Source organism: Limulus polyphemus, unplaced genomic scaffold (genome assembly GCF_000517525.1).
Source record: "Limulus polyphemus unplaced genomic scaffold, Limulus_polyphemus-2.1.2 Scaffold2245, whole genome shotgun sequence".
In the NCBI taxonomy this organism is placed as follows: Eukaryota; Metazoa; Arthropoda; class Merostomata; order Xiphosura; family Limulidae; genus Limulus; species Limulus polyphemus.
The window spans coordinates 88,984-100,365 of record NW_013667855.1 but is presented as its reverse complement, the minus strand read 5'-3'; the positions used below and the strand labels follow the sequence as shown (position 1 = coordinate 100,365).

At 35.7% G+C, this 11,382-nt stretch overlaps 1 protein-coding gene across 1 annotated transcript in view; it reads right to left on the bottom strand.

Annotated features, from left to right (window-relative positions):
• Nucleotides 1–4,533, bottom strand: part of LOC106466388 (transmembrane protein FAM155A-like) — an 88,549-nt gene extending 84,016 nt beyond the window's left edge. The window contains exon 1 of the mRNA XM_022394385.1: nucleotides 3,644–4,533. Within this exon, the coding sequence (XP_022250093.1) occupies nucleotides 3,644–4,201 (558 nt within the window). The 5' untranslated portion in view covers nucleotides 4,202–4,533. The remainder of the gene's footprint in view (nucleotides 1–3,643) is intronic.
• Between the last annotated feature and the right edge of the window lie 6,849 nt (nucleotides 4,534–11,382).

Here is an 11,382-nt window from a genome sequence, read left to right as displayed (position 1 = left end):
ATTTCGATCACTACAATCGATACTGCAAACCATGCACTTAAACTTCATCATAAAGGAAACCCGATACATGAAATAATTTGTATATAGACGGCATAAGCTTTATCATTTAATCCAAAACCTATACCCGCCAAGTTTTTAATCCATTGAATTAATTTCATTCAGTAAATATATTTTTTCATGCAAAAGTTCATGAAATGTTAAATATTTTAAGAAAAACATTATTATAGTTTCGAACCCAGAAGTGCAAGATAAACCTACAGAATTATCATAATTGAAATTTCATTTGACAATAATTAATTGGACGAACCTATAATAATTATGTTGAATAATTGAAGTTGTAATAGTTTTTAAGAAACTAACGAAATGCCAAAATTTGAAGCATGTGTGGGAAAATATGTTAAAATGTGTGCAATACACGGTATTCCACATGGACTTCAAAGGCTGTTTTAGTGAAACAGAATATAATGTTAATATTTCGATTAATATTGCCTCCCAGTGGCACAGCGGTATATCTGCGGACTTACAACGCTAGAAACCGGGTTTCGACACCCGTGGTGGGCAGAGCACAGATAGCCCATTGTGTAGCTTTGTGCTTAATTACAAACAAATAGAAACAATCTATTAATATTAATGCATAAATATATTGGATATATAAAAAAGCTCTATTTTCCAATAGTTATATCTTTCAGAACATGATTAAGGGTTTTTAAGGTAACTATTTCCAAGTAATAAATAAACTAAAATAAACGCTAAAGTTTTAAATTATATACAATTGTATTTGTTTAACACACACATGCGGTTATTTATTGCTCTATATGGACGGTTCGTATACAAAGACAGACTTTGCATCAGTCAGACTTTCTATTTTGAGTGCAACAAATAATAATAATCTGTTGTCTTTTTTTTTTGGGGGGGGGGAGTATAACGTCTGCCTATTCTTCTTCTACTGGAAAGTGTGACGTACTCTGGTTAAACATGCCCTAATTACTTGTTTTGGTTTATTTTAAGTTTCGCGTAAAGCTACACGAGGGCTAATCTGTGCTTGCCGTCCCTAATTTAGCAGTGAAAGACTAGAGCTAGTCATCACCACCTACCGCCAACTCTTGAGCTACTCCTTTACCAACGAATAGTGAGATTGACCGTTACATTATAATGCCCCCACGGATGAAAAAGCATGGTCGGTGACGGGGATTCTAATTACAATTCTGACATAATTTTAGTTGTATAGCAAACTTCAGGAGTATATGCACATTATATGTAATAAAACTGAGCAATATGAAAAGCAGCTTAGTTAGCTTTGCCAAAATAGGTGGTACATTTGTGAGTGAGGCCGAAAAGAAATATATGTATATATATATATACTACGAACATAGATAGCTAAACATTTCACTTACGAGTTATATTGTCGACATTTTGTTTGTTTTTGTATATAATTCTTGCAGTCAAAGGGTGCTTACCTGGATAATTTACCGTTTCCTTTAAAACATGGTTCGTATCCTGAGTTGGTTTTTAATATGTAATTGTTTTTAGCTACTATTTGTTAATCTGACAACTTCTTCCTGAGAATGACGTTTGACCATACTTACTCTGTCTTATTATTCTTGACCAACAATTTCCTGCTCAGTTTTTGGCAAAGCTGTAATAGCATCTCGGTGTCTGTTTTGTAAAATAAATGCATGTGTACAACAGGTAGTCAGTCCCTTATTGTTTCAAAGCCAAAAATACTCGTACGACGTAGCAGGTGTTCATATATCCATGGATTTGTGTTGAATTTTGATTGGTTTGTCGTTGAAAAACATGGTCATAACCATGAGTCACTTATTGTGACATAATATAACATGAATGTAACTTCATTCATTGTGACTTGATAAAAAAAAGAAATGGTCGTAACCTCGAGTCACTTATTGTGATGTAATAAAACACGGACGTAACCTCATTTATTGCGACATGATAAAAACAGACGTAATCTCGAGTCATTAATTGCAACATGGTACCATACACGTGAGATGAAATTATTCTCAAAGTTCAAAAGGTTTTGAAACCACATTTAATATCTTGGAATTTTGCAATATGATTTTCAGTTTAAAAAAATATCAATCATAAAATTGAAACTTACTGGCAAGACTGTGAAAAACCTGGCTGCTTACAAACCCGTTAAAAACTTACTTGTTTAAGGAAACATAAATGTAAAACAATGAAATGAATATTTGTTTACACGGGTAAGGAAACGTACATGTTAAAAAAAAATTCCAAGGGTGAAAAATATATCCATAAAAACAACCGTTAGAAAAAAATACAATATTTATTAGTGAGTACTTTAATCATTTTAAGTTAATAAACCAGCATCTTGAAAAACATTAATTCAGACTGTTTACTCCAAGTAAATATTGATTACTGAATTTTAAAAGCGAGTTCTACGCTTTAAAACTATCGAAACTTCTTTGATTTCTCAAACTATGCATTTTAACATTAGCTTACAATTTAACATTAGCTTACATTTTAACATTAGCTTATAATTTAACATTAGCGTACATTTTAACATTAGTTTACAATTTAACATTACCTTACAATTTTATGACGAATACAACAAACTCTGTAAATCGTTTTCACTTTTGTACGAGAAAAAATTAGATCTCTATTTAATATATTTGTCTATATCCCTAAAACTTAGAACAACTTTATTTATGTGTTAAAGATATATGTACAGTACATATACATATTTATATATTATAAACAAATTATATCTGTGTGTTTTTAGCCGCTGATGAGCAGCTGCTAGAACGGCTCTGAATTTTTTTTTTTTTCAATTACAAACTTTTAGCTCATAGCTCCGTCATCTCTTCACCTATTTAAGATCTAATTACAGTTTTCGACTCAAGAGGTCAAATCCTTTTGATTTATATATTTGACCACGCCCAAGGTCTCGCAGGTTAATTTATTTTATTCCTGCCTAAAGTAATTTCAATTTGAGGGTAGGCTCGTATATGAGTAATAAAGCGAATCTGGTATACTCGTGCCCCACGCTTGGTATTGCTGGAGCACAAAAATATAGCCAATAAAAAATGGAAACAAAGTCTCATAGATTAATGTACTCTAATCCTTCCTAAAATAATTTCAAGTGCCGCGGCTATTGATGATTCCCTCTTGTTTACTTTATAATAGTCACTATATTAAACAATATAAACTAAGTATCGTTGTTTATTTTACTTATTACAGTTAAGACACACTCCATTCTTTCTTAAAGGTTAGTTTTATTATATTATTGATTATAATGCTTGATATACGAATGTATTTATTAAGTTATAAAGATTAGTTTACACTGTCAGATTAATACATGGATTTGGGATTAACCTCAATTACTAAGCTTGCCGAATCCCGTTACACATTTTTAGGACGAAGAAGAAAATATCGATAACAGCGAGAGAACCCAACTGATGGATCAATGTATTCTAATATGTATATATATTTTTGCGTGACATTACATGTCCCTGGTAATTACATTGTGTAAAAGTAACCACATTTTATCATATTTTGTTAGTTCTGGCCTACGTAGTTAGCTTGTTTTCATCATAAGCCCTTGATGATATCGTAATAGTGAACCAAATACATTATATTTCCAGTACTCGAAAATATTGTTACCCACCTCACAATCCTCACAGTTAAAGTTGACCGAAAAACCTTCTTGACAGTCATATCGAGCAAGTACAGCTTCCACCTCACACATCACCCTCTTGGCCATGTTGTCCAGACTGACCACGTCGTGAAGAGTTGTCCTACAGCGGTCAACGTCAACACCCATAATATTCTGCCAACCTTGTGAGCCAAGCACAGTTTTTAGGGCGTAATTAGAGCAAAAATCTAAATGAAGTTGCTCCAGCTTCGTACTCGGCAGCAAACTGCATAAGTCCTCTTCTAAATGAAGGCACTGTGTTTGGCGCGGCTCCTGTGGACCGTGGCAGGTGCGAGTCACCTTAGTGTTAAATGTGTAGTCACCCATAAAGTCGTAAGGAATCCAAGGATTTCGAAACTGAGAACGGACAGTATTTACTCCTCCTACGACATGACAAGCTGCCACATTATCGACTAAAACGATGGCAAAAAAGACGAGAGATGCCAGACACAGCCGCCACTTCTGTAGTACTTCACGGTAGGGCTTTTCCAAGTTTGGCGTGCAGGTCTCATAGTTAAACATAAATTTCATATTTCATCGGATTAGGAACTGTGGCCAATCAAGTTGATGGAAGTAAAATCCAGCGAGGGGCCTCATGACAGGTTGACCGTGCCATGTGTGGCCCCATGCCTGCCCCAGGGTGTTACCAGTGACCGTAAGCACGTCCGTCTTTTTCGGGGATAAGAGTAGAGAACTGGGAGTGACACTGCATTTGTACCGGGTGCTCATGCTCCTCATCCCGAATGTCGCACCACTCTTCTTGACGTCATATTCGCGGAAAGTTTCTCTCTACTTTCCAAAGATAACACAGCGCATGACCATGTGAATATCATTGAATGTAAACAGTTAAACCTGGACCTTTAGTGGACTTGGCAAAATGTACAGTAGGGTTTTACTTCTGGCAAACCTCTGTCTAGCCTTTTAGTGATGCAGGCACCACGGTCTGTGGAGAAGTGAGACGCGCCTGCGCGATTTCTCCCCTGGCTTTCGACAATGCAGGGATGCAGTCCAGCTGTAACCTAGCGACGAGTGGGAAAGAGAAAAAGAACCCACAAGTGTTACTCTTGTTCTAGTAGTAGCGATAGTACATATAGTACAAATCACAAGAAACCTTAGCGACTTCGTGAACTAAAATTTATTCGACTATTATATTCATTGATAATATGAAACAGTCGAAAGAGAAGCTTCAAAGCTAAGGCTATCATATTGGAATCATTGATTAACGGCTGTGATTTGGGTGCTTAAGTCACATCAATGAAAGAAGAATAACTGAAGCACATTGTATATAAGACAATCATTCTTTTTAACCGGCTATAAACAAAGACAACTGCTTATAACTCAGTTATTCTATCATTAATTTATGAAATGTCAGCTTAGACTGGCAATACTTAAAGATGAAAGGACCAGATTTAATTTCACAATTGAATAAAATAAATGTGTATCAGTACAGCAAATACGTTTATAAACAATAATTATAATATTCAACAACAGTGTTCACAGAGGATGTTTACGAGGAGCATAGGATTTTTTGTTTTTAGTGGTGAAGTTGCAGAAAGGAGGAATTGGTGGGGAAAAAAAAGAGGAAATAAAAATAGATTACTGGTAGTTTTATTTTATTTCCCTCACTTATACCTCAGCTATACCAGTTACTTATACCTCGGCTATACCAGTTACTTATACTTCAGCTATACCAGTTACTTATACCTCAGCTATACCAGTTACTTATACCACAGCTATACCAGTTACTTATTCCTCACCTGTAACAGTTACTTATACTTCAGCTAAACCAGTTACTTATTCCTCACCTGTACCAGTTGCTTATGCCTCAGCTGTACCAGTTACTTATACCACAGCTGTACCAGTTATTTATTCCTCACCTGTAACAGTTACTTATACCACAGCTGTACCAGTTACTTATTCCTCAGCTGTACTAGTTGCTTATACCTCAGCTATACCAGTTACTTATACCACAGCTGTACCAGTTACTTATACTTCAGCTATACCAGTTGCTTATACCACAGCTGTACCAGTTACTTATACCACAGCTGTACCAGTTACTTATTCCTCAGCTGTACCAGTTGCTTATACCTCAGCTATACCAGTTACTTATTCCTCAGCTGTACCAGTTACTTATACCACAGCTATACCAGATACTTATACCTCAGCTATACCAGTTACTTATACTTCAGCTATACCAGTTGCTTATACCTCAGCTATACCAGTTACATATACCACAACTGTACCAGTTACTTATTCCTCAGCTGTACCAGTTACTTATACCACAGCTATACCAGTTACTTATACCTCAGCTATACCAGTTACTTATACTTCAGCTATACCAGTTACTTATACCTCAGCTATACCAGTTACTTATACCTTCAGCTATACCAGTTACTTATACCTCAGCTATACCAGTTACTTATACTTCAGCTATACCAGTTACTTATACCTCAGCTATACCAGTTACTTATTCCTCAGCTGTACCAGTTGCTTATACCACAGCTGTACCAGTTACTTATACCTCAGCTATACCAGTTACTTATACTTCAGCTATACCAGTTACTTATACCTCAGCTATACCAGTTACTTATTCCTCAGCTGTACCAGTTACTTATTCCTCAGCTGTACCAGTTGCTTATACCACAGCTGTACCAGTTACTTATACCTCAGCTACACCAGTTACTTATACTTCAGCTATACCAGTTACTTATACCTCAGCTATACCAGTTACTTATTCCTCAGCTGTACCAGTTGCTTATACCACAGCTGTACCAGTTACTTATACCACAGCTCTACAGAGGGTTGTAATAAAACGTTGAGGGTAATCCAGTGATGCCATATTTTAATCTAATATAGATAGATTTAAACTTTAAAATGTCACTTTTGATTTATAGCCTATATTACAGTTACATGTAATCCGATTATTCCAAATAGATTGGGTAGACTGACCATGACCAAACTTTAAGAAGGGATCTTATCGATACTCTTGGGGAAATTCCTCGTAGAATCTAGGGGCAATGACTACTTGGTTACTTAGGGTTATACAGGCAATAAAACAAAAAAGTTTTAGCAATGTGCTAATTCGTCATATAAGTAGAGGAGAAAGTTATTTGTAATATAATATTTATAATATATTCTGTTTCCGGTGGCTGAATGATCCTGTAAAAAAAGATAAATGTTCAATCTCTATTGTTTGTGTTTTGTTTTGTTTTGTAATTTTACTTTACAGATATACACTTGTTAAAATTACATTTACAAATTATACTATATACACGACTTTGTTAGTAAAATAACATGCAATAATGTGTGAAATTCAACTATTCATAATATCTCTCTCTTAAACCTGTTGTAAATGATACTCTTAAAGCGAAGGAAATGCCCCCCAGTGGCACAGCGATATGTCTGCAGAGTTACAACGTTAGAAACCGGGTTTCGATACCCGTGGTGGGCAGAGCACAGATAGCCCGTTGTGTCGCTTTGTGCTTAACTTCAAACAAACAAGCGAAGGAACGAACAAGCCCTCTAACGAGCTGACACGAAACTAGTACTATTAATTCACGTATAATATTAAATATATCTATTTCATTTCAACTTACATGTTTATCTTATTCAGTATGTCGTACTAGAGACTATTTTCTAACGAAAATCTTGTATTGTAACATAAATCATGGATGAAATATTGATAATTCGGGAGTTCTTGTATTATCAATGTCTCCAGAATCAAATTAAAGGGTTCAGAACAAAAATATTTCCATCTTCTATTATATTCAACAGTGCCCTCAAGCCGCTCTTTAAGAAGTTGTTATGTTACAGAAACTTTATTTGTACTACCTCACTTGGTCCGTTTCCTTCCCAACTTGGATTTTGTGGTTTCATTAAAAAAAATTGTCAAGTCATGTAGTAGTGTTAAGTGATAAATTTGCGTTTCTATAAACAGTAACCTGAGAACTGCTAATAGACAATAGGTCTGATATAACATCACAGTATGTCTGGTGATAACTTTAATGGCTCTGTACAGATTTCTAGCATTAGTAGTGTATAATAATATTTTTAATCGTGACAGGCATTTAGGCATAAAAACCATGGGCAATTAAAGATATTTTAACCTGTCATCACCCCTCGACATGATAATTAATTCAGCTTATCCACCTGATAACGGTAGAATAATGACAAAAAGGAGCATTAGGGAAAACAGAAAAGGCTGAATCATAAACAGTGGTACTCAACTTAATAAACAACCCTGGCTGCTGAAAGGGTAGTTGCTTTAGGAAATTATTATCTCGAAGTATGCTAGACACCTTTTGTTCACTCATAATTTTCATAATATTTAACAAATGTAAGTGTAAGGGTGTTCTCACGGACTTAACAACAGAGATCGACTCTGGAATGTGGATAACTTGCAGTTGCCTTAGTTACTTATGTGAATGGTTCTCCTTTGGAGTTGCTTAAAACTTCCACAATAAAGAGGTTGTTGATTAATTGTATGGATTTCTATACCATTTCTATAGTACTTCAACATTATGATGGACTTTGTGACGCCAGAAGTATATCCTCCCTGTTTTTGTTGGTAGACTGACCAATGAAATAAGTAGCATGTGAGATGTGACGCTATTGTTTTCTATGAATAACTGTTGTGCTCTTCCAGTGCTATCTAGGTTTTCTGAAAATTTTTGCAAATTTCCTTCAGAATATCTGGATTAAATAACTCTTTCCATTCAGATTACAATATTGTATTGTGTCATGGTACCCTCGCCACTTTCTTTTAGAACATAAATAAATTAAAAATATTTATTTTTCACTTTATTTGACATCGTGTCTGTTTTCGTTCCTCAGAATCAGTCAGAGGTAGGAATCCAGATATAATTCTATATAACACTTTTGGCCAATCTTCTTTTATCTGCTTTCTTATTCTTTATTAGTACACAAGAGTGTAAAATTGTAAGGTTAAATTCTGTTGTTGTGACCACAAGATTTGTTATTGGCGGTTGTCCTTTTTCTTGATATATGTTCTTCTCTTTACTCTCCTCAACTTTTGTGTAGCATGATGAATAAATTGCATTTTCGATAATCGAAGGACAATAAGCAAAGGAATGACTATGTCACTGATAGCAGGAGTTTCTTAAAAGAGTAGTAAGATCTAGGAGAACTCTTCTACTGGAAGTAGGGGTTTCAATGATTTTGTGAAAGTTCATGTCTATATTATCATTACAGCCACAATCTCAGGGAGGGAAATTACAGCCTGAAACTTCCACAGCTATTGAACAGTTTTACTTCTGAGGAGAGACCTCAAAGTTCAAAAATCACAAATTACTATGGGTTGACATGGTGACTTGTGGGTTGGTGGTTCTGAAATTGAGTAGGGCAGTCTGGTAAGACACCAAAAATGGTCAGGGTAGACAAACCTCAACTTTGTTTTTTGTCATCCAGGACCAATCAAAAGACTGGTTAATGATATTTATCAGCCAAAGCTGTCTTGCTGACCCCAAGGAGTGAAGATGGTGACTCCTATTATGGGTCATGGATAACTCTGTGGTCATGCAGAGCCAGGAGACAAGCTGCCCTTGGGAACTTATTGTTCTGCTACCCAGGAGCAAGTACCATCCAAATTTAGAGGTCCTTGAACCCTAGATGTTTTTGGTGTCTCAGTATTGTGTTGGCTAAAGAGACCCTAGAAATACTATATTTTTACAGACACAGGTTTCTGATTGCAAAGTAAAACAAATCTTTCCCTCAAGTATTCAAGGGTACAGCCAAAAAGAACTGGACAACTTACTTAAATGTTTAAAGCAGGTCGCTATTTAAGGTACAATGCCTTATGTTAAGTTCAGGGTCTGACACGTGAGTTGATTGAGCATTTTGGTAAGGAATAACTTAGTAATACTATCATGGCTGAGATATATAGACGTTTTGACCTGGAGAGGAATTGAGCTATCTACTTACTGAGTGTGAAAAGTATCTTCACCCTATTTGAGGAATTATCTTTTTCTTGTTTTTTTGGTGATCAGATTCAAGTAATTATGTACAGGTTGCAAGGCAGGAAGAGTCCAGCGGCAACTACTGTATTTGTCTGTTCTTCACTAGACCATCCTCTTGAGATGCATCACAGAAAGTTTGTGTTCTACAGAGAGCAACCCAGCTACAAACACATATAAGCAACACAAAACAGCTACAGTGATTACCAGTGAGTGGGTAGGGTTTTTTATGACGGTTGCATTATAACAAATGCTGCCAATTCCTGTCTCTAGATACCACTTTAGACATGAAGACCAAAATGTTTACTTTCATTTTGGGCTGGTAGGCCAGTATCGAGTAAGCTACCAGCATCTTGTTACACAACAAGATAGGATTTAACTCGAGAAAACTAATGGAATGTGAGGTTTGGCCACGATCCTTAGAGGGAGTAATAGTCAGCTGACATCGAAAAGTCTGGTGGTCAGCCTAGCTCTTTCAGAGTTGTCTGGTGCTTGGTATGTATTGCTTGTATACAAAGATGGGGTAGATTTCCTGGCTCAAACAGGAGCCACAAGACCACTGGTCAATTCTGCATTGTACCAGGCACTCTGAGTGAAGCCACCACTCTGCCCAGCCTTCATTCTGGTAATGGTGATAAACTAAGCACATCTTTGACTATGTCTAGGTAATACCATTCACAGGATGACTGAAGTTGTCTCCATTCTTAGTTCTGATATTGCGACCTTGGGGATGAACGTACTATATAACATTTCAATTAGTTTCATAAGTGAAACAGCTGAACTGTATTTTAATGAAAACAAACAAACACACAATGCCAGCCAGATAGAGTCCAAGAACAGTGGGCCCTATACAAATGGGAGTAGGACCTATGTATGGTTCAGAGTAAGTTTGACAGGTCTAGTGTAGGGCGAGAACTTCATCAGATCTATACCAAATATGTTAAACCAAGAAGAACCTATCAAAAACCGTGAAGATAATTCAGCAGGTAGACCATCTTCACCAACTAAAAGTTAACAGCTGACTTGGAGGACTTATTGTAGGGATTGTAACATCTAACTCAAGGTCAGTGATGTACAATATGTGCTTTCTTCCTTTTTTTCTACCTTACTTAATTTCTATTTACTTTACTTTTCATTCAATGTATTTTGTTTCAACTAGAAACAAAGTAAAATACATAGTAAGTATATGATTTTAAGTATAAATAAATAAATATATCTTTCCTTCATCAGAAAACAAAAGTATTTATCATCGTTTTCATTTTGAAACCTTTATATGTGAATGTTATGTCCATAAAATGAAACGTCACTCGGGAGTTATTATCATCTTTATTTTAAGGTTTCTGTGTGTGAGTGGTGTAAAATGTAAATATATCTGCGACGTTACCCTTCTTTGCTGATAATTTAAGTAGCTGTCATTTTCTGAAGTCTTTGATGTTTGTCGTGTGTACTTGTTTTGATATTTAAGTGTTTCGCAGGGAAAAAAAGCAAGTTATTGTAGACTAGCTGGAGTACCCGTCCCCTGGACGGAAGTTAGGTAAATTCATGATGAAGGAAAGGTTATCTTAGGACATGAAAAGTTGCTTCCCTTATATGTAATTTTAAAAACGCCCATAAAAATGCAAAATACAAATTGCGAAACCGCAAATTTGCATGAATCTCTGCATGGACCCAACAATCCTTATGTCAAATTTAGTGAAGATCCATCAACAGGGGGCGAAGTAGTGAATAAAAAACACAAAA